General features: G+C 41.9%; 1 protein-coding gene across 1 annotated transcript; it reads left to right on the top strand.

Moving 5' to 3' along the window:
• The first annotated feature begins 5,972 nt into the window (after positions 1-5,972).
• nfatc4 (nuclear factor of activated T cells 4) lies at positions 5,973-18,194 on the top strand. The gene is made up of 13 exons (XM_010753939.3): positions 5,973-6,717; positions 10,686-10,852; positions 11,489-12,001; positions 12,081-12,256; positions 13,017-13,179; positions 13,334-13,434; positions 13,897-13,998; positions 14,153-14,340; positions 14,545-14,685; positions 15,811-15,866; positions 16,018-16,144; positions 16,251-16,973; positions 17,899-18,194. Exons 1-13 carry the CDS (start codon positions 6,519-6,521, stop codon positions 17,964-17,966), a joined length of 2,724 nt encoding a protein of 907 aa, XP_010752241.1. The 5' UTR covers positions 5,973-6,518; the 3' UTR covers positions 17,967-18,194.
• The last annotated feature ends 4,415 nt before the right edge of the window (positions 18,195-22,609 follow it).

Here is a 22,609-nt window from a genome sequence, read left to right as displayed (position 1 = left end):
AAGAAAGAAAGAAAGAAAGAAAGAAAGAAAGAAAGAAAGAAAGAAAGAAAGAAAGAAAGAAAGGTCACTAAACATACATTATCTCACACGTTATTATAAAATCTGCCTTAAAAAGAAAATCTTGATTTATTGCTGTCACTGTCAGACAGGTTTTCATTTAACTGTAGTTTGCAGGGGTGTTAAACTGGATTATATTGAGGTGTTTCTTATATTTATGTCTAATATTCAAATACAAAAGAGGGTTGTAATATGAGAAACACTTCTTCAAAACGATGCACTTGTTGTTGAGATCGATCTGGACCAAATGGGCATCCATGGAGCCATGTGGCTACTGTGGCTACAAATGTAAGTGCTGGATATAATTGACAAAATGTCAACAGTACTACTGTTTCATGTAGTTACAGCAGATTAAGTTATTTATAATCCAACCAGGGATAAATGTTTGTTTCCATTAAGACATCATGACATGTTGCTCACGCGTCAGTATTTGCAGCAGTCGGGGGTCAATCTGCTCATGTAAACAAGCGTGCACGATATAAAGCAAAAGGACAAAGATAAAGTGACACGATTGCGTCGTTGTTAGTCACAGGAAATAGCACACGCTCTTTTACTGGAACAATCCATTCATCTGTTTTCCAAAACTGCTCATCGTCATCGGGGTCATGAAGGATTGAAGTCAAACCCAGCTGGCATTGGGCAAGGTTGGACAAATCGCCAATTCATCACTGAGCTGACATAGAGACAAACAGCAATTAGAGTCACCAATTAAACAATTAATCTGCAAGTTTTTGGGTTGTGGGAGGAACAACCCACGCAGACAACAAACTCCACAGGAGTTCAAACTGGAAACCTTCGTACTGCGAGGACTAACAAAGATATTGGTTGAAGGGTTATATCATTGCAGCTTCACCTTAAAAATAAGAAAGAAATACTTGAGAACAAAGGTCAAAACTTTAATGTTTTTATACTTATCGAGGTGGTTGCGGCTGCGCCAGTTATGGATTTAAGATTAGACAGGTTTATAGCATGTTATGGAGATGATGTACTGTAGGACGGAAGAAGGGATGAAGGGGTAGAGGATCGTTGGTGGATGGAGGGGTTCGGAGGTTGACTGGTGTTGAGGGAACCTGGATTGAGTTGAGACTCTGGGTCTCTATGTATTGTCCAATAGTCGAGTAGTTCCAGTGTTTGAATGAAGGAGAGAAGAGAAAAGGGGGAGAACAAAAAAGAAAAGTTAAGTTAACAGTCAAGGTGTGTTTACGAGAAACAAGGCGTTAGTTATAAAACTCAGTTTATTGAAGTGCACCTGTAAGTGAGATCTCTGTGGAGGTATTGAAGGGTGTGGTTCTCTCCAGGATGATGTTTTCCCATGATATAGATACAGTATGTTACAGAGCGGGTCACCATACCAACCACACAGTTCAGCTCAGGCAGGTGTGACAAACCACAACAGAAACAATTCAGAAGAGTTCATTCTTTACGTTTCAGACGTACGCGCAGAATCGTAAACTCATTAACGTCCATAAAAATGCACAGACAGAAATAAAAGTGAGGTTTTTATCTGGCCATAATGATGTACAAGCTAAATAAATGTCTAGACGTCTGACAGCTGTCGTCTGTTTGTCTTTATGGTTCTCATCTGCTATTTTACTGCTCTGAGAACTTGTAAAGACTTTAACATGATACATACAGTGTGGTATATCCAGTGTACATAAGTAAGTACGGTATTTAAGTGGATATTTGAGGTATCAGTCAATATCTAATCTTATATAATCTGTCTCTCTGACTCACTGCGTCAGGTTGTTACTGGTAAATTTAATCCGTCCCCACGCTCTAATACTAAGAACTGACTGTTGAGGAAATTTACAGTGAAACTGTAAGGAGTGTCTGACAGACATGTCCCTGCCTCTCACTTCTCTCTTTGGACTATTAGGACCAGATCCAGTCAGGGCTTTATTCTTTCCTCTTTAATCTCCAACACCAGCGGTTCTTCTCAAGCTCTTGGGCGGGCATCGGGAAAGAGCCATTGCAGGCGTGGTGTGGATGAGGCATCTTTATTAAGTTATCATGTTTTGTTTTTGTCTACTGACATCAGAAAAAGGTTGAGAACCACTGATGTTCACTAACAGCTGCACCTCCAGTCATCAGTCTGTGAAGATCCTGAAGTTTGCAGATGATGCCGCCTTCATCAGGCTCATCTCTGGTGGGGACAGGTGGGAGAATGACCCCCACTGACAACGACTCTTATTCCCTGCCATGTCCCAACTTAGTTTCTTCCCCCGAGGTTTTGTAGTTACTTGTCTTGCAGGTTTTCATGGATCGTCTAATTTGGGGATTATGGTTATGCCTGCTGTTGTGCTGCTGCTTAATACCCACTTATTTCCACCTGTACCCTCTCTGCTTAACCTCGATTGTTCTCAGGAGGTTTCCATCCATCACTAGCCGGGAAGTTTCTACCTCTTAACTGTGGCCTGAACAGCTCTTTTTTTATTTTCTAAGCACTTTTACATTTTATATTTATGATTCTTGACTTTTTTATATGAAAACCTGCTTAGCAATAAACCTGAATTGGACTCTTTCAAAGCAGAGCTGAGTGTAAGTCTGTTCAGCCTTTCACCACACGATGGCAACACATCCACAGGAATCAACTCTTCCTCTTCTTCCTCGTTGCTTCCTCCCATAAACTTGACACTCAGCAGTTCCTCCTGTGTGTTGCACTCATCCATCACATTGCAGCAATTCATGAACCATTCAGCACTACACTTTCACAACCCGCCAAAACTTTCCATTTCCAGACAGGCTCTGTGTCCTCACTACTGAAAATGTGCGTACACACAGCACCTAAGCACTGATGATGTTCATACAGTATAATTGTGTGTATATTTATATATATTGTGTATCTTCCTTGCAAATGTTATTCAGGTTTCCTTTTTATTTCTTACTTTAGTGCTTTTTTTAAAATATACTTTACCTATTTTATTGTTTTATTCTGTTCTGATTTCAAAGATTTGATTATTAATTCATACATATTCTGTGTGTGTAGCTTGGAGTGAACTACAACTCATCAATCTCGTATTGTATAATGACAATAAACCTTAAATGAATGCATCTTTTCTTTCCTTTCTGGCCTACCTTCTTAAATAAACCACCATTATTCAAAAACAAAAAAAACAGAGTGGATTAATCTGAACACGCTAAAATGAAAATACATTTCGAAACACTGAAGTGCGCCTGTTTAGACACAGCTGAGGACTGTGTAACAGTTCAGTTAGGAAACCAAACTTTCCTTCTCCTCTAGCTGTCTTTGTTGACACTCGGATGTCACAGATGTTGCCATCAACATGTGTTTATGTTTATTTTTGCCAGGCGACGGTGATTTGAAATATTAAATATTCAGTAAAATCACACCTAAACAGCATTTTTAAAAGGTGGAGAAAGTACTTTTACTTAACTAAATGAAGCAATACCACAGTACAGAAATACTATATTACTCCAACTATTATAGCCTATTGGAATAATGTGTATTTGAATATTGTTATTGTTAGTGATACATTGATATGCATCCATTTATTGCATCTGATAAATGATTGTAATCTATTGATAATCTGCTGGGTAACTTGTAAATATTCAGCCTGAGATAATTGATTATTGACATGAAACATCAGAATTTTGTATTAATCTGAATCTGAAAGAAAGTCATAACTAAAGCTGTCAAATAAATTTGTAGTGGAGTAAAAAAAAAGTAAAATATTTGCCTCTGAATTGTGGAGTAGAAATATAAAGAAGCAGAAATACGCAAGTAAAGTACCTTAAAATTGTACTTGAGTAAATGTACTGACAGTTAATTTTCCCCACTGCCTAATACAGAGTGCTGCAGCAAAACAAAACAAAACTGAACTTGGCTCAACATCATTCACAACACGGCGTGATGAAACTCCGGAAAGCACTGAGTTAGCCAATCACAAACATGCAAGCGCATTAAAATAATCGCTGGTGTTACTCTGTTTACCTCACAATGGTTGAGATGGATAAAATGATCGTCTGCATAAATGTCCAGCGTTTGTCTCAAGATTCAAGAATTAAAGTTATTTCAACTATTTTCATCACGTGCAGAGAAATGTGTCATAAAGCTAATGTGCAATAATTAGAATAAAATAACAAAGATAAAAAGAAAGAACATTTAAAGATACAAATGTGTAACTATTTAAAGGTCCAGTGTGTCAGATACTGTGTATTTACAGAATATGACAGGAGTGTAATGTGATCATTATCTGTTCTTAAACATAAGAATTGTTATTTGTGTTGTTACCTTAGAATGAACCTTTTATATCTACAGGACAGCAGGCCAACATGTTGAACCACCGTGTTTCTACAGTAGCCCAGAACAGACAAACTAAACTCTGCCTCTATGTGAGGCCTTTCACATTTTTTTTTGAGTGTTTCACAGTAGTTTCTCCTTCATGCTTGAAAGAAGAAAGTGAAACTAAAGTGACGCAGTCACTGACGGCATAAGCGTGGTTGCTCAAGCTGCCGTCATCTCGCTATCTTATCTGCTGCCTCCGGGCTAATCTAAAAATCGGCAAACGCGTGGAGTGTGGGTGGACCTGAGGCGGGCTGAATGAAGCCTGGGTGCTGTGACAAGCCACCTGTAATGACACCTACCTGTCAATCAAAGAAGTCCACGCTCTTAATCCTGCATAACTTTAAGCCTTAATATAATGTGAACAGGTGAGTTGTATATAAATTCACCCTCAGTACAGTTGTCATGAACGGGGAAATTGAAGTTTTTAACATGGGGACTTATGGAGACTGACTCACTTCTGGAGCCAGCCTCAAGTGGACGTTTGAGGAACTGCAGTTTTTGGCACACACTGGTCCTTTAAACCATAAAATGCATTATTTATTCTCGCCTTACTAGCTTGTATTTCATTTGACTGCACCACTGAGCCTCCAACAAGTTGAACTCTCTTTGGATTCATGTTTTGATTTAGTTATAGTTGCCAATGGTAAAGGGGGTATGGGTTATCAGATTGTGCCCTCGGCCCCAGAAAGTCTCACATCGCCCCTGCCGGTAGCACTCTTTCCTCTCCCCGACCAGACTGCAACATCTTGAGATCAGTCCAGGATCCAAGGCCTGCCCACACAACCCCAAGAGGATGACAGGGAGAGTGAAACAAGCCCCCAGTTACACGCCAGTATAACATACAGCCTAATGATTGTGAGAATCGGAGGAGGGCGAGGAAGGAGGACAGAGGGGAGAGACACAGAGAGAGAGAGGGAGGATGAGGAGGAGGGGAGGGATAAGGAGCTGGACTGAGGCAGAGAGAGAGTGTTTATTTAAGTTTTTCGTCTCCTGACTCAGACAGAGAGCAGACTACAGAGGATAATGAGAAACAGATCTTTGGTAAGGAGAGAGAGGAAGAGGGGAGGGGAGGGAAGGAAGGGAGACCGAAGAGAAGGAGGGACGAGGAGAGGAGAGAGGAAGGAGGAGTGGGGGAAAAAAGAAAAAAATAGAGAAAAGAAAAAGGGGGAGGAGAGGGGGAAGAGTGACAGCCAAAAAAGGGGGGCTGTGGTGTTCATCGCCACAGGAAATAGCCTCTCTTATGTTCACTAACTGACATCACTAACATCACGGCCCTGGTGGCCGTACAGCCGGCCCACAATGGCAGGTTTGGAGACAGTGAGCCGCTTGCCATGAGTCCTGCTCATGATTGGAATAATAATTATATTGTGTTGGACTTAAAAAGTGTTTTAAAAAACAAAAACAAAACATCAAATCATATTGATGCTGGGAATGATTTGGAAATAAAAACAAGTGGGGGAAAAAAAACACCATGCAAAATAAGATGTGCAAAGTATGTTAAAGTAAATGTGACTAAAAGAGAAACCTCCAGAGTGAGTGAGGAGGGAGAGGAGAGGAGAGGAGAGAGGGGGAGAGGAGAAGAAGAAGAAGAGGGAGGCTGAAGGTTGGGCAGGGGGGGATTCATGACTGACAGGCACAAGCTCCTATGGGGAATGAGTAACGCACCAACTGGAGCTGGGAAACCCACCCAAAGGCAATTAAGGGTAAAGGACGACAAAAATATTTGATAAACTTTTTTTCCTCTCTCTCTCTCTCTGTGTGTGTCTCTCTCTCTGTGTCCTGACCGGAGAAGAAGAATAAGAAGAAACTATGGAGATGGCGATGGAGCTTGAATGAAAGAAAGACGCGGACTCTTATCTTGGAGATATGTTTCGGAAAAGACTGTGAGACATCCTGAGCGAAGATTTGACTTTGAAACCGCAAGGCATGAAGGCTGAAAAAAGTTGCAAGAAGCAATCCTCATCGTGTGGAAACTTACAGTGAAGTTACATCTAAACGTTTCCAGGATATTTGCGCAATGACACGCATCTAAGAGAAGGATTAAAAGTTGTTTTTCTGTTTTTTTTTTTCGTGGCGCACAGAAGGACGTGAAAGTATCCGAGATAAGATTGTATCACTCTATCTTGTATCCTGTCCTTTGCTTTGCCGGAGGGCGATGGGGGCCGCGCCGGGCTCGGGTTGGGAGGAGGGCGAGTTCGAGTTCAAGTTGGTTTTTGAGGAGGACCCGCCGCCAAGGCAGAGCCAGGGGCCATCCCCGGTGCGCACAGCCGAGCCGGAGAGCTCCGTTCCCGGGGAGGAGAGTGAAGGCGCCCTGCTGCACCTGGACCCCTCCAACAACAGCAGCAGTAGCCTGGGTTAGAGTCATTTATTGGATGGTTGAATGCGTTGAAGTAAAGAAACACACTTGATAGAGGAGACAGTGGCTTCTAATGCATGGGAACTTCTGTGCGTGCGTGTGTGTGTGTGTGTGTGAGGGCCTTCAATCCGCGTGCCTGTGCTCTTACAGTATGTGATGTGTGTGTGTTTGATGTGCTTGCAGTGTGATATGTGTGCGTGCCTCCATCCGTAAGCATGTGAGCATGAGTATATTGTCATTGTGTGTTTGTCTTGTGTGTTTGTGTGCACATGTGTGTGTGCATATCTGGAGCGTAGTCCTGTTTGCGTGTGTGTGTGTTGCATTCATGTGTGCGTGTGCATGTGTGCGTGCAGCCCCAGACTCAATGTGTTTCTAATCAGCTGTGCGTGTGAGTGGAGTTAACAGCTGCCATCTGGGAAGGAACCTCAACCTCTGTGTACCGAACACGCACCACATACACACCTCCCTCCCTCCCTCCATCCATCCCTCCATCCTCCCTCCTTCACTCACTCAACCTCCATCTCCCCTCCTTTTTTTTCACTCTACACACACACACACACAAACACCAACACACACCTCATATCCTCACATCCACTCTCTCATTTGTTTCCCGCCCACACTGGCATACTGTTGTATTACCACACCCAATGCATGAAAGTGAACAAGGGAGCATTTCTTCCCTCTAGGTGATGCTTTTTTAAAAAACTTTTCAGAGCATAAACCTCCACAGAAGTGTCCTGTTGACACTTGCGTGTCCACATTTACGTCCTCGGCTCTCCATATCTGTTATTATGACAGTCGAACGCAACTTTCTTTGGCTTAATCCACCCCTGGCCACAGGCTCGATATGTCAAGAGAGCAGTTCAACCATCCAACTTTACGTGTTTATTGGAGTAGCATTTAGATTCCTGAATGAAGTGCCTCAGATCAGAATAACTGTAGCTACAGAGGACTAATCCAGTAGACCTTTATTTTCCCCAGATTTAAAAGCTGTAACTCGCCGCGTGAGTCATCTTTATGAGGTAATACGAGGCTAGAGTTTGTTGTGTTGCTTGCGTCTCAGTCAGCAGCACAGAAACACAGTGGATCAATCAACCGATTTGGCATTATTTGGCCCAAGTATTCAGAAATTGACATGAGACTATGAGAGAAAAGTCAGATAAAAGAAACAATTTTGCGATTCAGGAATGCTGTCCTGTCATATTCGTCATCATGAACACAGATTTGTTTTGTGATCCCTTGAAGGGCGCTCGACTCACAGGTTTGGATCTGTTTGACTCTAGATTAGACTTCATGAAAGAAATTGACAAACATCTAAATTCTTTAAACAAGAGTTAAATTAAATTTAACCTCATATAACCGGGAAATGGCAACAATTAGAGGAGGGTCTGGAACAAACAGAGTTTCGTGTCACAACTTTTTTGGTTGCTTAAACATCACTTCTTGAACAGTATAATAGAGCAGATGTCTTGTTTTTTTCTGATATAATGAAGCTAGTTTTTTAAAATAGCTGTAAGAGGAGAGTCTTTGCAAGAAACTAGCAATGATTTAAGGGAAATTTGAAAAGTATAGACACAGTTTTGAAAGCAGGACCCCTCAGGTTCATCTTGTGACCCCTTCAAAAAGCTATAACATCATGTTTTTTAATATGGACTAAATGACCAAATACTCCTGATTGGGTCAGCTTGAAATTTTAATTTGGTGCTCATGAACCTTTCTGCTGCTCTGGACACAAATAAATGATATTTTCTAAATAGTTAGAAGCAGCCTGAAGAGGTAAGAAGAAAAAAAAAAAGCCTCACCAGCGTGAGGGAAGTCTGAAAACTAAAGTAAATATTTGTGTTCAGGGTAGCAAAAATATGTATTTTTTTGCTTTGCTATCCTGTTAATCATCTCGTGACTCCATGTGAGGTCCCCTATATAAACATTACCTTTTGTGTGAGGTTCACCTCAGGACACAGAATACAGTATATTAGATCCTGCACACTTGAAATTAGCTTTATTGTGTTCGATAAGTGTTAGGTATTTCGTTCTCGCCTCATAAACCTCCTCTCCTGGTCTGTGCACAAACATCTAAATCATTGTTTCATGTGAAAAAAAAACCCACCAGCAGAAGAGTTGCCTCAGCACTGTAGCCTTAATCACTTGGAAATATTTCTTTTGCCAGGAAACATTTGAAGAGATTTTTCACCCCAAGTCTTAATTTGTTGGCAGTTGCTGTTGTGTGTCCGCGTTGCCCAAAATTTGCCTGCATGGCTCGTCGCCACTGCAGCGCAACGCTGATCAGTTTGGAGCCTCGCTCATTACAGAGTAACTACCGTTTGGCTCCATGTGGAGGCCGACCACACCACGCTGGGGAAATTTTGTGGTGAGGACTGTGGCCCCGAGGGGTCGTGTCCTCATTCGAAAGATTGTTTGGCAAACTCCAAAAAGTTTAGAGAAACTTTAAGGAGAAAAAAAAAGAAGAAGACGACGACGTAGAAAAGCCGCCAAAATCATCTTTGTTTGTGAGTGCCCTTGAGTTTGTGGTTCTTATTTGATTCAATAAGCCAAAAGTAAACTCCATGATTTGGTTATAATTCCCACGTCATCCTTTACTGCACGATTTGTGACTATAATACACGGAAAAAATGTATTGGAGTAGTTCTTCACACTCAAAGTGGAGCTTAAAGTGGGTGTTTAAGTAAATTGTTGCCATATGACTGTGTGAGATTATGGAATATTAAACCAAATCCTGCTTTGTCAGGTAGTTTTAAACCCAATGCCAGCATTTTTATTCTGTTTATCTGATGTACAGCATGTAGTCACTTATAAATGTGTCATTTAACTTTGTAAATAATACACCAACATCTTCCGTGTTGTTTTACAATATAAATAAGTTACAATATAAAGACTAGCAGTAAAAAATAACAATATAAACAAAGTTAGTATTCATATCATTCTATATAAATCTATTTATGTCTCTGAAACTGAGACTATCCAGGTGGATTCATGGACTAAACTCTGCTAATCTAGTTGTGTGTGTGTTCTGACTTTGTTTATATCACGAAGCCAGCTTTTAAATCTGAGTCTGACTCACAATTCACGCTGCAAAATAGAGACACGAAGAAGTTTAATTTGGTTTGTGTGTCAAATGGTTTGACAGAAACAGAGAGAGAGAGTGAGCAGTGGTTGAGAGACATAGGCTGTGAATGAGGGTGAGCGAGCGATAAAGCTGGTTAATCAGTGAAATAAAAAGTCATGTGTTGTTTTTACACTTTGTTAATTAGTGAGCGTCAGAGGTGCTGCTAGGCAGATGTTGCCACCTTTTGACAAAGCCTAGGCTAGCTGTTTCCCTCTGTTTCCAGTCTTTATGCTAAGCTAAGCTAAGGGTCTCTGTAGCTTTATATTTACTGCACAGATGTGAGAGTGCTATCAATCTTCTCGTCTAACTCTCGGCAACAACATGAATGAAATAATGTCAAACTACTCAGTGAAAAAATGCCATACATCGCCTGGAAAGTTTCACTTGCGTGCGTTTTCCATATGGCAACCATCACAGACGAGTAAATGAAGAAAAATGGATGTGTAGTAAAAGATGAAGGCGTGCTGATGATAAAGAATGAATCTTAACTCGCCGCAAATTGTATTTACAGTAGTTTTGATTGACATCTAATGATTCTTTCTCGTGCCAGATGTATAATAACAGCAGGTTTTGAGGCAGTGAAGTGTCATTTTGCGGTTGTGAGAAAAGATTAATGGGAGGTCGTGTGACCCCCAAAACCCACAACATGTGATATGAAAGAAAGTGTGTTTGAACTAAAGAAAGAAGCCAAAAAGTAAATTGTTGCCATGTGGAAGTAAAGGTGTGTATTAGAAGAAAATGAACACTGTAAACTCTTCAACAATAGCACACTGTGGTGGAGTATTAAGTCTGTGCTCTTCATTCTCTAAATCATATTTCGGTGTTTGTCACGTTTCCATCAGTTACAGATAACCACATGGCTGCCACTCATGCAGGACACTCAATCAACATCCCCAGCCCGCCACCCTCGGCCAATCAGCGGGCCGGGATGCATTCCCCGCCTCCACGGCGGGCCCCTGTCAGAGAGTTCAGCGGGACCTATGAGAGCCTGCCGGCACGCTCTGTACAGGTGAGACGACCTGGTTACAAGCCCTAAATATAAAGTTTACATGTTTTACCTCATTAATTATCAATTCCACTGAGGTGAGCTTAGCTATTGTTTCCTTCATGCACCAATGGCATACAGACTTTCTCCATACAATGACAAACTTTAGCACTAACATACGTTCTTACAGCAATGATTTAATGCTCATCCCTCACACGTGGAGATTTCCTTATTTAGAAATAAGTAAATCAACTTAGATGAACGTTCCTTTGAAGGTAAAAGGAGTTTCTGTTCTCAGCTCTGTGACTACAATGTAACGTTGACAAGCTGTAAAGGTGATTAAATGCTCACTCTGGTTGTTTGAAGTGGAAAAAATGGCTGCCACAAAAGGTAGACAACCCGAAAATCCTGAATGTCCCATAAACCTTTTTGTTTAGACAGATAAAAATGAATGGGGAAATGTCTGCGCTTTTCATTTGTTCCTTTTAATTCCTTATTTTATGTTAGAAAACAGTGAAAAGGCCAAAGATCTCTAATTTCTAACCAAAAAATACTCGGAACAAGCAACTATTTGGCATTTTTCTTGATAAATTACTGTAATTATTGAACATTTGTATTATTTGTCAGCATTTGTCTTGCTCGCTCTCATCTTCCCTCCAGGTTTCAGAGTCTCGTGTGGTCGAGTGTCCCAGCATCCAAATAACCACAATCTCCCCTGAAGACGACCCAGCACCGACCATCTCCACTTATTGGGACATGGGTGGCGGTGGTGGGTGGGACCGGGAGCGCCTTTACCTCCCCCTGCTGGACCCCTTCACTTACCGTGACAGGTGCCCTGGCTCCCTCAGTCCCAGCCCTGCCTCCAGCCCGTCCTCCCGCGGATGGCTCAGCCCAGCCTCCAGCTGCGACTCCCTGCTGGTGGAGGAGGAGGAGCTGAACGATGCTACGCTCAACTTTGCGCTCTCTCCGTCCTCGAGGCCGACTTCCCCTGGGGGTAAAAAGCGCAGAAACTCCCCCTTGGCCTCACCTTGTACCTCACGGAGGGGCAGCTACTCAGAGGACCTGCAGGGATGTAACCTTGAGGGTGGAGACTCCATCACTTTGTCACAAGCTTCGCCCAGCAGCTGTGAGCTCAGCATCCCACAGAAAACAAGGAAGACGTCATTGGAACAGGTAAAGACGGTGTTCCATATGAAAGATGAGTCAAATATTCACATGTAGTTAGTGGTGAACCATGCCTTCTGTCTTCCAGTTGTCTCCCAGGGAGGTGGACCAGGAGCAGGCTCCAGGCCACAGCTCCCCCTGCCTGCTGCCAGAGACCCAGCAGATCAGGAGAGAGCCCCCCTCGCTGGGTATGGACTACCTCTCTGTGCCCCCTGCTCTAGCCTGGGGCCGGACCCGAGCCAGCGCCCACAGCCCTCTGTTCAGGCGAGGACACACATCACCACATAAACATGGCAATTTTAAAAATACCAACGTGTCTTTCCAGAAACTGGGTTTCCATTACTCTTCTAAAAATAAATGTTTATACTGACAGAATTATTCATTTTTTCACCACAAAATAAATTATGTGTACGTCTGCTGTATCACAGAAACGGGTATGTTAATATTTTCCCAGAAGCTTCACGCCAGCATTTATTACAGACACATTTCATGCCCAAATGAATGTATTGTTGAAGTTGTTGAAATTTGCCCGCTCCACTCCAAATTTGCCCCTCCACTCCCCGTCAACATTCGCCTGAAAACCTCTCCAAAACACCTGTGGCACAAACACTAACACTCCCTCCGGTGCTCTGAGCTCACAGTCCAAAGCAGCCCGGCTAACAAACTGAGCTAACAGCACCTACAGTTTACTTCACTGTCCCATCAGGTAACTCTGTAAATCACAGAGAGTCGAGGCGGAGCATTATTTTAATGGTAGAAAAGTTACACGATGTTTGTAAATTTCAAAACATAAGCTAAGAACTGCAGCATGTTTCTGTGGTTGTATCATCTGCAGTGCATTTATTTATTTATTCAAGTTTTTTGGTGAATGAAAACAAAATATTAGTCTTGTATAAAACAGTTCAAAGGAAAGCCAGTGTCAGTGTCATGTTTACATGTGTACATTATGTCATATTCATTGGTATCTGGTGTGCTCCTTCTATGTTCACTGCAAATAAACCTGTGTATTGTTTCACACCTGTAGGTCTAACGCCCTGCCACCACTCGACTGGCCGCTGCCGTCCCAGTTTGACCAGTACGAGCTGCGCATCGAGGTGCAGCCGCGTCCTCACCACAGAGCTCACTATGAGACGGAGGGGAGCAGAGGAGCCGTCAAAGCTGCACCGACGGGTCATCCGATCGTCAAGGTGAGACCCAAACATGCTGCCAGAAGTGTATTTATATATATAAGAAATGTTGTTTCCGTAACATTGGAGCAAAGTCTGAGGACACGTGTTGTGGCTCACTGCCGTTGGCCTCATCACAGTTTGATTTCATCCCTCACACTGTGCCTCTGTACAGCTGTGTGGTTACGCAGAGAGGAAGCCGCTCTCCCTCCAGGTTTTCGTTGGAACAGCTGACGACCGATCAATCAGGCCACATCCTTTCTATCAGATACACAGGTACTCAACTGTTTTTTTAAAAACGATTCCCAAGCTTCCTCATGTCACACATTAATATTCAAGGCCTGCACAACATACTGTATATTCATCATCTGACCGCTGTGGCTTTAACCGTTGCATAACTCACCACCAGCTGCTTTTAGTGTTGGTCCAGGAAATTTCTTGCACCAGTTGCTCTCAGTGTAACTTTGCTCCGGATGAGGACATCAGCTTAATGAAGAACATGGAAAACCAAAGTTACTCCAGATAGATGAAGTCGAGTAGCTACTGTATGCTCTCGTTCTGCTTGAGGTAGCTTTGCAGCATATTTTGGACGCTTCATAAATGACTTAAATGAATCATCAGTGCCGTCTTATCCTGTTCGGGATTGTAGGGGACACCTAGGACAGAGCAGTGGCCTTTGATTCAACACGAAAACTGTAAATGGAGGGCTGTTAAAATCAGATGTTTCTCCCCTCACAGGGTGACAGGGAAGATGGTTGGTACAGCCAGTCATGAGAGCGTCCAAGCAGGGACCAAACTGCTGGACATCCCCCTCAATCCTGAGAACAACATGACTGCACTGTGAGTCTTTATTTGTGCATCTTTAAAAGTTTGCAAGCTGATTCTCTAGATTCATTTTATCAGACCAATATTGGAGACTATGATTAAATGACAGAGAGCACGAACCCTAAAACAGGATGTTCAGTTTTTAAAAAAAAGTATCTTTGCCTCGTAGCATCGACTGTGCTGGGATTCTGAAGCTGAGGAACTCGGACATCGAGCTGAGGAAAGGAGAAACAGACGTTGGAAGGAAGAACACACGTGTTCGTTTGGTGTTTCGTACCCACCTTCCTCTAGCGCCCCCTGTAGCCCCGCCTGGCCGAGTCCTGGCTCTGCAAGTTGCCTCCCTGCCCATAGAATGCTGTGAGTAGCTTGTTGGATGCAGTGTTATAAAGACTGAACTGCAAACGAGTGAATATGTTGCAAATATTTACCGGTTTTAAAGCAATTTAAATTGGTATTTTTGTTATTTTATGGTAGAAAAGTTACACAACGTTGCTTTAAATTAGCAGCACATTCAGAGGTAGCGATGGTCATGTTTAATTCGCCTGACTCTCCCTGCTTCAGCCCAGCGCTCGGCTCAGGAGCTGCCCGTCATCGAGTCTGTCAGTCTCACTTCCTGCTCTGTGGAGGGAGGAGAGGAGCTTCTGCTGAGCGGCTCGAACTTCTTGCCAATCTCCAGAGTCCTTTTCATGGAGAGAGGGACAGGTAAAGGTCCAGAGAGGACACAGAGTCCTCTTTAATGTTGTTTCTGGTCTTTTGACTAAAATGTAATAGTCTAAAAAATACATTAAAATTCATTTCAGTAATTGTCATGGTAATTATATTTCAGTCCACGACATCAATCTTTCCGTAAATATTTAACAGCAGTCAGTCATTCAGATATTGTACGCTTTAAAACTTGGATCATGGAGCTTTTTCTCAGTCAAGCAGTCATTGAGTGAAAAAACAGGAAGGATAACAGTTGTTCTGTCTATTTTTAACCTGCATGTGAGCGAGTTTATTGTAAATAAGCAAGCAGGCCAACAGGACGGACAGTGACAGTGAGAGTACATCATGAAGCAGCACGATTTCTGCATAAAACATGTGATTAGACAGGTTTTAAAATGCCCCCGAACAGATTTGAGATCAGATTGTTGTTGATTTGTTGACATAAAATGATACAAAAATATTTTGAGAGTGCAGAAACAGGAGGAGGATTCACAAAGTAATCAGTATTTATTCTGGCAAAGAGTAGTCATGTTGGAGGAATAATCTGTCTTACACTCTTACATCCTCATCTCCATGGTTACTCAAGTACTGCATTAAAGTACAATTGTGAGGCACTTGAGGTACTTGAATGTTTCCATTTTTATGATACTTCTTCTCTTCTACAAGTATTGTACTTTTGTACATTTATTTGATCGACTCACTTTGATTCAAATTATTATAACAATGCAAGTATTAATAAATAAGAGCCTAATTTGAATCAGCTTCATCAGATGCAGTATTAAAGTGATGTACACATGAATACATGACAAATAATATATTTGCACACTGAATACTTTTACTTTGTTTCTTTAAATATATTTTGATGCGAATACTTTTATACTTTTACTTAAGTTAGAGTTTAAATGCAGGACTTTTACTTGTAGTAAAAGTATTTTTTACACTGTAGTATTGCTACTTTTACTTAAGTATGATCTGAGTACTTGACCGACAAGCCGAACCAACCTGGTTTACAAAACATTTAATGTTATTTGTGATGCGGTGGGAGCAAATTCTATTCATTAAATTGTCTGTATGTCTTCGTGTGTGTCGAGGTTACACTAATTTTATGTTTATATCTATTAGATGGTAAATTACAATGGGAGGAGGAGGCTCATGTCGACCGTGACAACAGCAATGAGGTAATTTTGCGTGTCTGATATCAGTCGGGAAAAAAAAGACAAACAGTCTCTGCAAGAACGCACAGACCTTTTGTCACAGATAAAGTTGAATTAAATTCATTCAACACAACTGAAGCATCTCCTCTAACCTGTGACATCTCCACACTTACAGTGTTTGCTGTGTGTGAGGGTTCCCGCCTACAGCGACATGTCCGTCAGTCGGCCGGTGTCGGTTAGTCTTTACGTCTCCAACGGGAAGAGGAAAAGGAGCAGCACTCACTGCTTCAAGTATCTCCCCAGTGAGTGTCCAAATCTCGCCTGACTCACCTGAGAGTTCAGTTTATCTGGAGATGAAACAAGAAAAGCATGTTATTGATAATAACTGTTTAACTATTTTCTCCTCAGTTATGTTCAAAGAGGAGGACCCGCTGCTGTCCCGGCCCTCTGTGCTGCCTCTCGATGGGGGACCTGTGTGTCCTGTGGGGGGTCAACCCAGGATGGACAGGGGCTTCCACGTGAGAGGCGACCCCATGGCTGATGATCGAAGCCTGGGCTTCCACCTGCCTCCCTATCCTTCCACCTACTCCCCTCCGTGCCCCACGATGGGTTACCATGAGGAGTACTGCTCTAAACCCGACGCTCCGGTGGAGGAGCCCGGCGGGTCCAGGGCAGCCCTGTCCGAGCGTCAACCCAGCTTCAAGAACCTTGAGCTGGGCTTCACCGAGCTTCTTCCCCCGCTGTACCCTCATGGTCCGCAGCCTCCCTCCCCCTCTCCTTCCCCGTGGCTGGACTCACCTTACCTGTCCTCCTCACCTTCTCCCTCCCACTCCTCCTCTCTCAGCCCGTTTCCTGCTGGCAGTCCCATCTCGACCTCCCCTCTGCCTCCCATGCCTACCTCCCCTTACCCCCAGTACTCTGCTTATCCTCAGGAGGTGTGTCCCTCCCCTCCCTCCAACCCTAGCCCATATCAGGACATCTGCCAAACACCTTACTCCCACTACGACGGCTGGGACCCCCAAGGAAGAGTGCTGGGGACGGGACATGGAGGAGAGAGGGATGCCAAGATCCAGGACTGTCCCCTGGAGTTTACCAGCTCTGCCTCTATGCACCACATCACATTTGAAGAAGGTAGGTTACATATTTATCTTTCTTCTAACTCGACTGGGTGGAGCTGGATTATTACGAGCATGTTTGAACCACCATAGCTGAGAAATCAAGTGGTTAACCAAAGCAGACACGCCCCCAAAACAAACTCCTCTTAATGATCCCAATCATTGTTGCTCATGTAAGTACTGGTGAAGAGATTTGGCACTTTGATTTTTAATGATTCTTAAAGTGATAATTATGATTTGTTCTTCTCTATAATACAAAATAACAGAATGCTGCAGAGCAGAACGACGATATTTTACTGTTATTGATATTTGATGAGCCTATATTCATTTTTTCCACATGAAAGGTCCAGTGTGTGTAAGATTTCAGGGGCTCTATTTCGAGAATTTATTAGAAATGTAATAGAATATTTATAGAATATGACTTTTATTAGGGTATGATCACCTAAAAATAAGAATTATTATGTTTTCGTTACCCTAGAATGAGCCTTTTATAGCCACAGAGGCTGCAGATCCTAATCGGCATTGGCTGGATAGATGAGACTTTTTGGCACGTTTCGCCGTCACCAAAGTTTTTCCTTCATGCGAGAATGGAGAGGGTGAATCGAGGGGGTTGTAATCCACAACTGTGCCGCGAGATGCCACAAAATCCTACACACCTTTAGCACAAAATGCACGGCCCATTTAAGAGTTGAAGAATAAATTTGTCAGTGTTTTCTGGTGGATAAACTATGTCACAAAGACACTCTTTGCCCTTTTACTTACGATATATATTATAAACATTTTCCGTACATATCTCCACTATTGAGCTACTGTTGTGCTATTATTTGTGTTAATGCATAACGATTCTAGCTATAAACTGGATAATCTGCACCGATAACACCACGTCTATGAGGTGGATGAAGTGATGATCAGGAGTTTGATTCTCTCTTCTCCCTCCACAGTGTCGGAGTTCATCGGGGAGGACATCCAGTTGTACCAGTCATCACATATGGACAACCAGCCAAACTGAGCTCAGAGCAGCTCGTCCCCTCTCCGTTTGATATTCAGCATAATTTTAAATCCATTATGCACTTTGTATTAAGATGCGTCGCTCCAGTTACATGCAATACAGGCAGGGGAATTTTTGATTACCAGGACACTGTTGTAATTATGACCACAGGTAACTGTTATTGTTTTATAAAGGGAAACTAATGTTTTAAACATGTTTTCAATATAAATTATACAAGAAAGTGCTCGAGTTTGGTGTCTCGTGTGTGTTTTTATTGCAAAACAACCCCCCAAAATGAACACTCATACAAGGTGAATCCAGAAGGGAGGGACTGAAGGAAAAGGGTTTAAACCTTATGGAAAACTAAGACGTCATGTTCTATATGACATATATTATCCCACATAACTACTTAAATACATTTCCTTGATTTCAAGGGAGAGAATGATTCATTTTCCTGAAAGAACGCATTAGCAGAAAGATTTCTCTGCTCGGTTCCTGGATGTGATGGAAATTTCTCAGAGTAATGGCAGCAGGATTTAGGATTTAGGCAATTATGTCCGAATTGTTCTGCAATGCCAGACTTACGTGCAGTAATTTGATGGAATAACGTAGAAAAAGAACCACCGGTGTCTGTTGTCAACAAAGACAAGCAGAGCAGCTTGAGACAATCTTATCTCGGTAGATGTTGAGTCTGTTAAGGTAAAGTGTTGAGACGAAAGGTAGCTTGACCTCATGAAAGGATGATGTGACTCAGCTGGGACTGTTAAAGCTGTTTGAAAGGTTTGTATGAGAAATAGTTTGTTAGATCCTCTTTAAGCAGAGCAGGTTTGTCTTGAGGAACAGTGCCACCTGGGGGTACTCAGGACCTGGACGGTCTTAAAACGATCTTTAAATCAGCAACTGTTTGAGATATTACTCATTCTGCTGTAAAACTTCACAGGTCTCGTTTTCTGCTATGTGTACCTTCGTCGACTAAAAGGAGTGTAGCTACAAGAAAGATGGACAGAAGTGTGTAAAGAAGTAAAGTCAATAAAAATGCACAGACTTTACCGAAATACTCTAAAGTAGCATTATACGTTTTCTTGACAGTTTTATGGGCCTAAATGGATTCACGCAACCATAAATGGGCATGCTGGGAGCTTCAGACCAAAAAGCCTTAATGGTAAGGGATGGATGTAGCTGGTGTGGAGCTTTGAACATCTCTTAAGAAGAACTTACTGTTGGAATGTGAAGCCATAACTCCTTCATGACTTCGACTCTTCTAGTTCCAGCTCCTACTTTTCTCTCTGGCTGCCACTCAGGAAAGGTAGTTACACATGGAAAGTTTATGAGAGGTGAATGTGGCAAAAGAGAATGAAGGATGGTAAAACTCCAAGATGATTAATATATTCCCACTCTTTTCTGCAAACAGCTTTTTAATTGATGTGTGCCGGGGTAATATTAATGTGTCATTTGGGAATCAAACGCTGGCACTGCCATCCTCTTTTCTCTTTATGTGTATCTTCACACTTTGAAGTTGAAAAACATTCAAAAAGACGAATGTTCTTTAGATGCACTTCTGATTCAATAATTCACATATTTAAAAGAAAGACAAAAGAAAAATTACAAAAAACAAGAAGATAAAATATCAAACAACTATGTACACATCAAAGGCGGCGCAATCAAATACAATGAAATAAAGTACTCGATCTTTGTTAAGGCTTAAGTGCAGACAAGGGCAGGGAAGGTCCCGTTCAGGTCTCAGGAGATAAGGTGCTGAAGACAGGACAGACAGGACAGACGGGAACAGAGAAAGTTATTTATGCAAAGGGAAACGGGATAAAAGCAAGCCAACATGGCAAACAATTGGTTCACAGTGACAGGGCTGGGAATTAGTAAAGGTCTTGATTATAGATGAGGTCCAGCTGGTGTGGCTCTGCTCCGGGCTCGAGCACAACTGTGTCCACTCAGACAATCACACGCATATTTAGGGAATGGCAGCAGGTTAGACAAACAGACCATCCTAAAGACAAAGGCCTGTCTCTTATTTAGAAACACTTGTAAAGAATTACTCTACCTAAACACGGTAGGCACGGCGTTGAGCAACGCAACATTTGGTCCCAATATATGACTGTAAATTCTGTCATAATTAGAACCTATGTAGTAATTCTGTCCTTGGGAAAACTTTATTTGTCATTATATTTTCCGTATAGCATAGTTTCCCAGCCCATGAATAAACAAGGAAGGTCACTCTGACTTAAAGCTGCTCAATGACCTACTAAAGTATTTAACTTAAGTTATTTAGCTCTACAACGCAACAGGAAATACTGCTTAAGTTAAGTTTTCATACCTTGATTCAGTCAGATACAGAAATAAAAAGTTGTTTTTTGAAGATACCCCATTGTTTCTTGTACTGATACACAGATCTCCTTTATTCAAACATCTTAAGAGTGTCAGCAGGGGGAGGTATAATCTCAAACATCAGGCAGTGAGCTCTCTGAGTCAGCCTGACTGACACATACAGGTTCATGAAACGGCGGCCAAGTGGACCCTTAATGGAAATGCCTGCAGATCATAAAGACCCCGTGTGATGACAGAATGGCTATTATGTCTAAACCTAGCCTCTGTCGATGGAAAGCTTGAGTCCCAAAAGACAAGCTAAGTATGGGATCACTGAGTTATGTGGGAGTAACACTGAGGAGTGCCACTGCTGCCTGTTGTTAACACAATTCAATACACTAGTACAACTAACGCTACTCCTACAATACTGGCACCGATAGAGACACTAATATGCTAATTCATACTAATATTCATACTAATGTCAACACGATTATTGTTATTGTGATGCTCAAAGTATTGATAAGAAACCATGCTAACAGGTTTTCTCTGTTCACACACGTTCATACACTGATGGCACTGGCTGCCATTCATACACATTCACATGATGGCACAGCCTTTAGGAGCAATTTTGGGGTTTAGTATCTCTAACCCAAAGACACTTTGACATGCAGAGGAGCCGGGGATTAAACCGCCGATTGTCTGATTAGTGGATGATCCGCTCTACCTCCGAAGCAATTACAATGCTAAGTGATGTCAAGTATAATGTTTCATGTTCTCCATCCTAGTTTAGCTTGTTAGGAAGCTACATTTTGTCATTTGTCTGATGGGAATGTTGTTATTTTTTGTATGTTTTTGGTCTAAAGCAAAGTATCATCAAAGTCGCAAAGGGTTTTATGGGATTCTATCCAGTAGTTGTTGATATATTTTACTAACTCACACTTGTTGTGGAGAAATTGCTGAAGTCAAAGGTCAATGGTGAGGTCAGGAAGGAAGAAAGTGTTCAGGAGCCTCTGATGTCTTATGCTGTATTATTTATTGACGCTTGGCCAAGGAGAATTAGAGACACACTCATAGTTCATCAGAAGTGCCTGAGTCGGTCTCACATTCTGCCCAACTCATCCTGGTGGATCGACTTTAAACCCAAAGATAACACCACAAATACTACACGCCCAGAATTAGTCAAAGAGAATGTTTTTATTCATACAGGTGTTATTGTCAACATATTCTAGTCTGGAGACACAGATGTCTGTTTACGCAGATTAGAACGTCAATGGCAAACTATCTATTATGTCTAGGAAGGCAGCAATAGGTCGCTTCGACCCTGGATACCACAGTGTTGAGATAAACTGGCACCTACTGTTCCCAACCAAAGCCAAACAACTAATACTGCCAAGGACCTCAAGGCCCACACGTGACCTCGTGTAACCTAAGGATAGAAAATTCCATAACAACACTCAGATACTAATGCTAATAATCACCGTTATGTTAACTCTAGTAATACTAACAAAAGTCTTCGGTAACTGTGTCTTTAGATTAAGAATTTCGCAGCTGTTTGGGGGCAAATTACAAGAACTTCAGTTTTGTCTGAGTTTAAGATTTTATGTCATTCAGGCATGCTTGAAGTTTAACTAACTGATTGGTTTCATCAGGCTTGATTGATAAATATAATTGGGTGTCATCGGCATAACAATGAAAGTTAATGGAGTGATTTCTAATAATGTTGCCTAAAGGAAGCATATATAAGCTGAATAGAAGTGGACCAAGCACAGAACCTTGTGGAACTCCATGACTTACTTTGTAGGTTACACGGAAGATTCATGATTAACATGAACAAACAGGACTTAAATCAGCTTAATGCAGTTCCTTTAATGACAATTAGATGTCCGAGTCTTTGTAATAGGATGTCACGGTCGATGGTATCAAATGCAGCACTAATGTCTAACAAGACTACAGAGACGAATCCATTGTCTGATGCTATTAGAAGGTAATTTGTAACTTTCATTAGTGCTGTGATGCACTTTAAATGCTGACTGAAAATCCTCAAACTATTCTTATGGAGAAAGTCACATAACTAATTGGCTACAGTTTTCTCTATCTTGGAGAAAAAGGGATGGTTAGATATCGATCTGTAATTGTCTAAAACCTCTGGATTAAGAGCCGGCTTTTAGAGAAGAAGGACTTTAAAAGACTGTGCTACATATCCTGATGATAATAATATCAGATTGATTGTGAATGCTGATTCCCAGTATTGGTCTGAGAAAGATGATTTCAAAACATAATCTGAGCAGCATGCAGGTAGATTTACAGATCCTGTCTCTACTGCTCTCGGGGCAGAAGACGCAGTA

Source organism: Larimichthys crocea, chromosome II (genome assembly GCF_000972845.2).
Source record: "Larimichthys crocea isolate SSNF chromosome II, L_crocea_2.0, whole genome shotgun sequence".
NCBI classification, from domain to species: Eukaryota; Metazoa; Chordata; class Actinopteri; family Sciaenidae; genus Larimichthys; species Larimichthys crocea.
The sequence above is the reverse complement of the archived record's forward strand: the minus strand, read 5'-3'. Positions and strand labels throughout refer to the sequence as shown.

Bases quoted from the DNA above. Each gene is read 5' to 3' on its own strand.
- nfatc4 (XM_010753939.3), top strand. From the start codon at position 6,519: ATGGGGGCCGCGCCGGGCTCGGGTTGGGAGGAGGGCGAGTTCGAGTTC. The intron at 6,718-10,685 runs GTTAGAGTCATT...CGTTTCCATCAG, and splicing joins CAACAGCAGCAGTAGCCTGG to TTACAGATAACCACATGGCT. The intron at 10,853-11,488 runs GTGAGACGACCT...TCTTCCCTCCAG, and splicing joins TGCCGGCACGCTCTGTACAG to GTTTCAGAGTCTCGTGTGGT.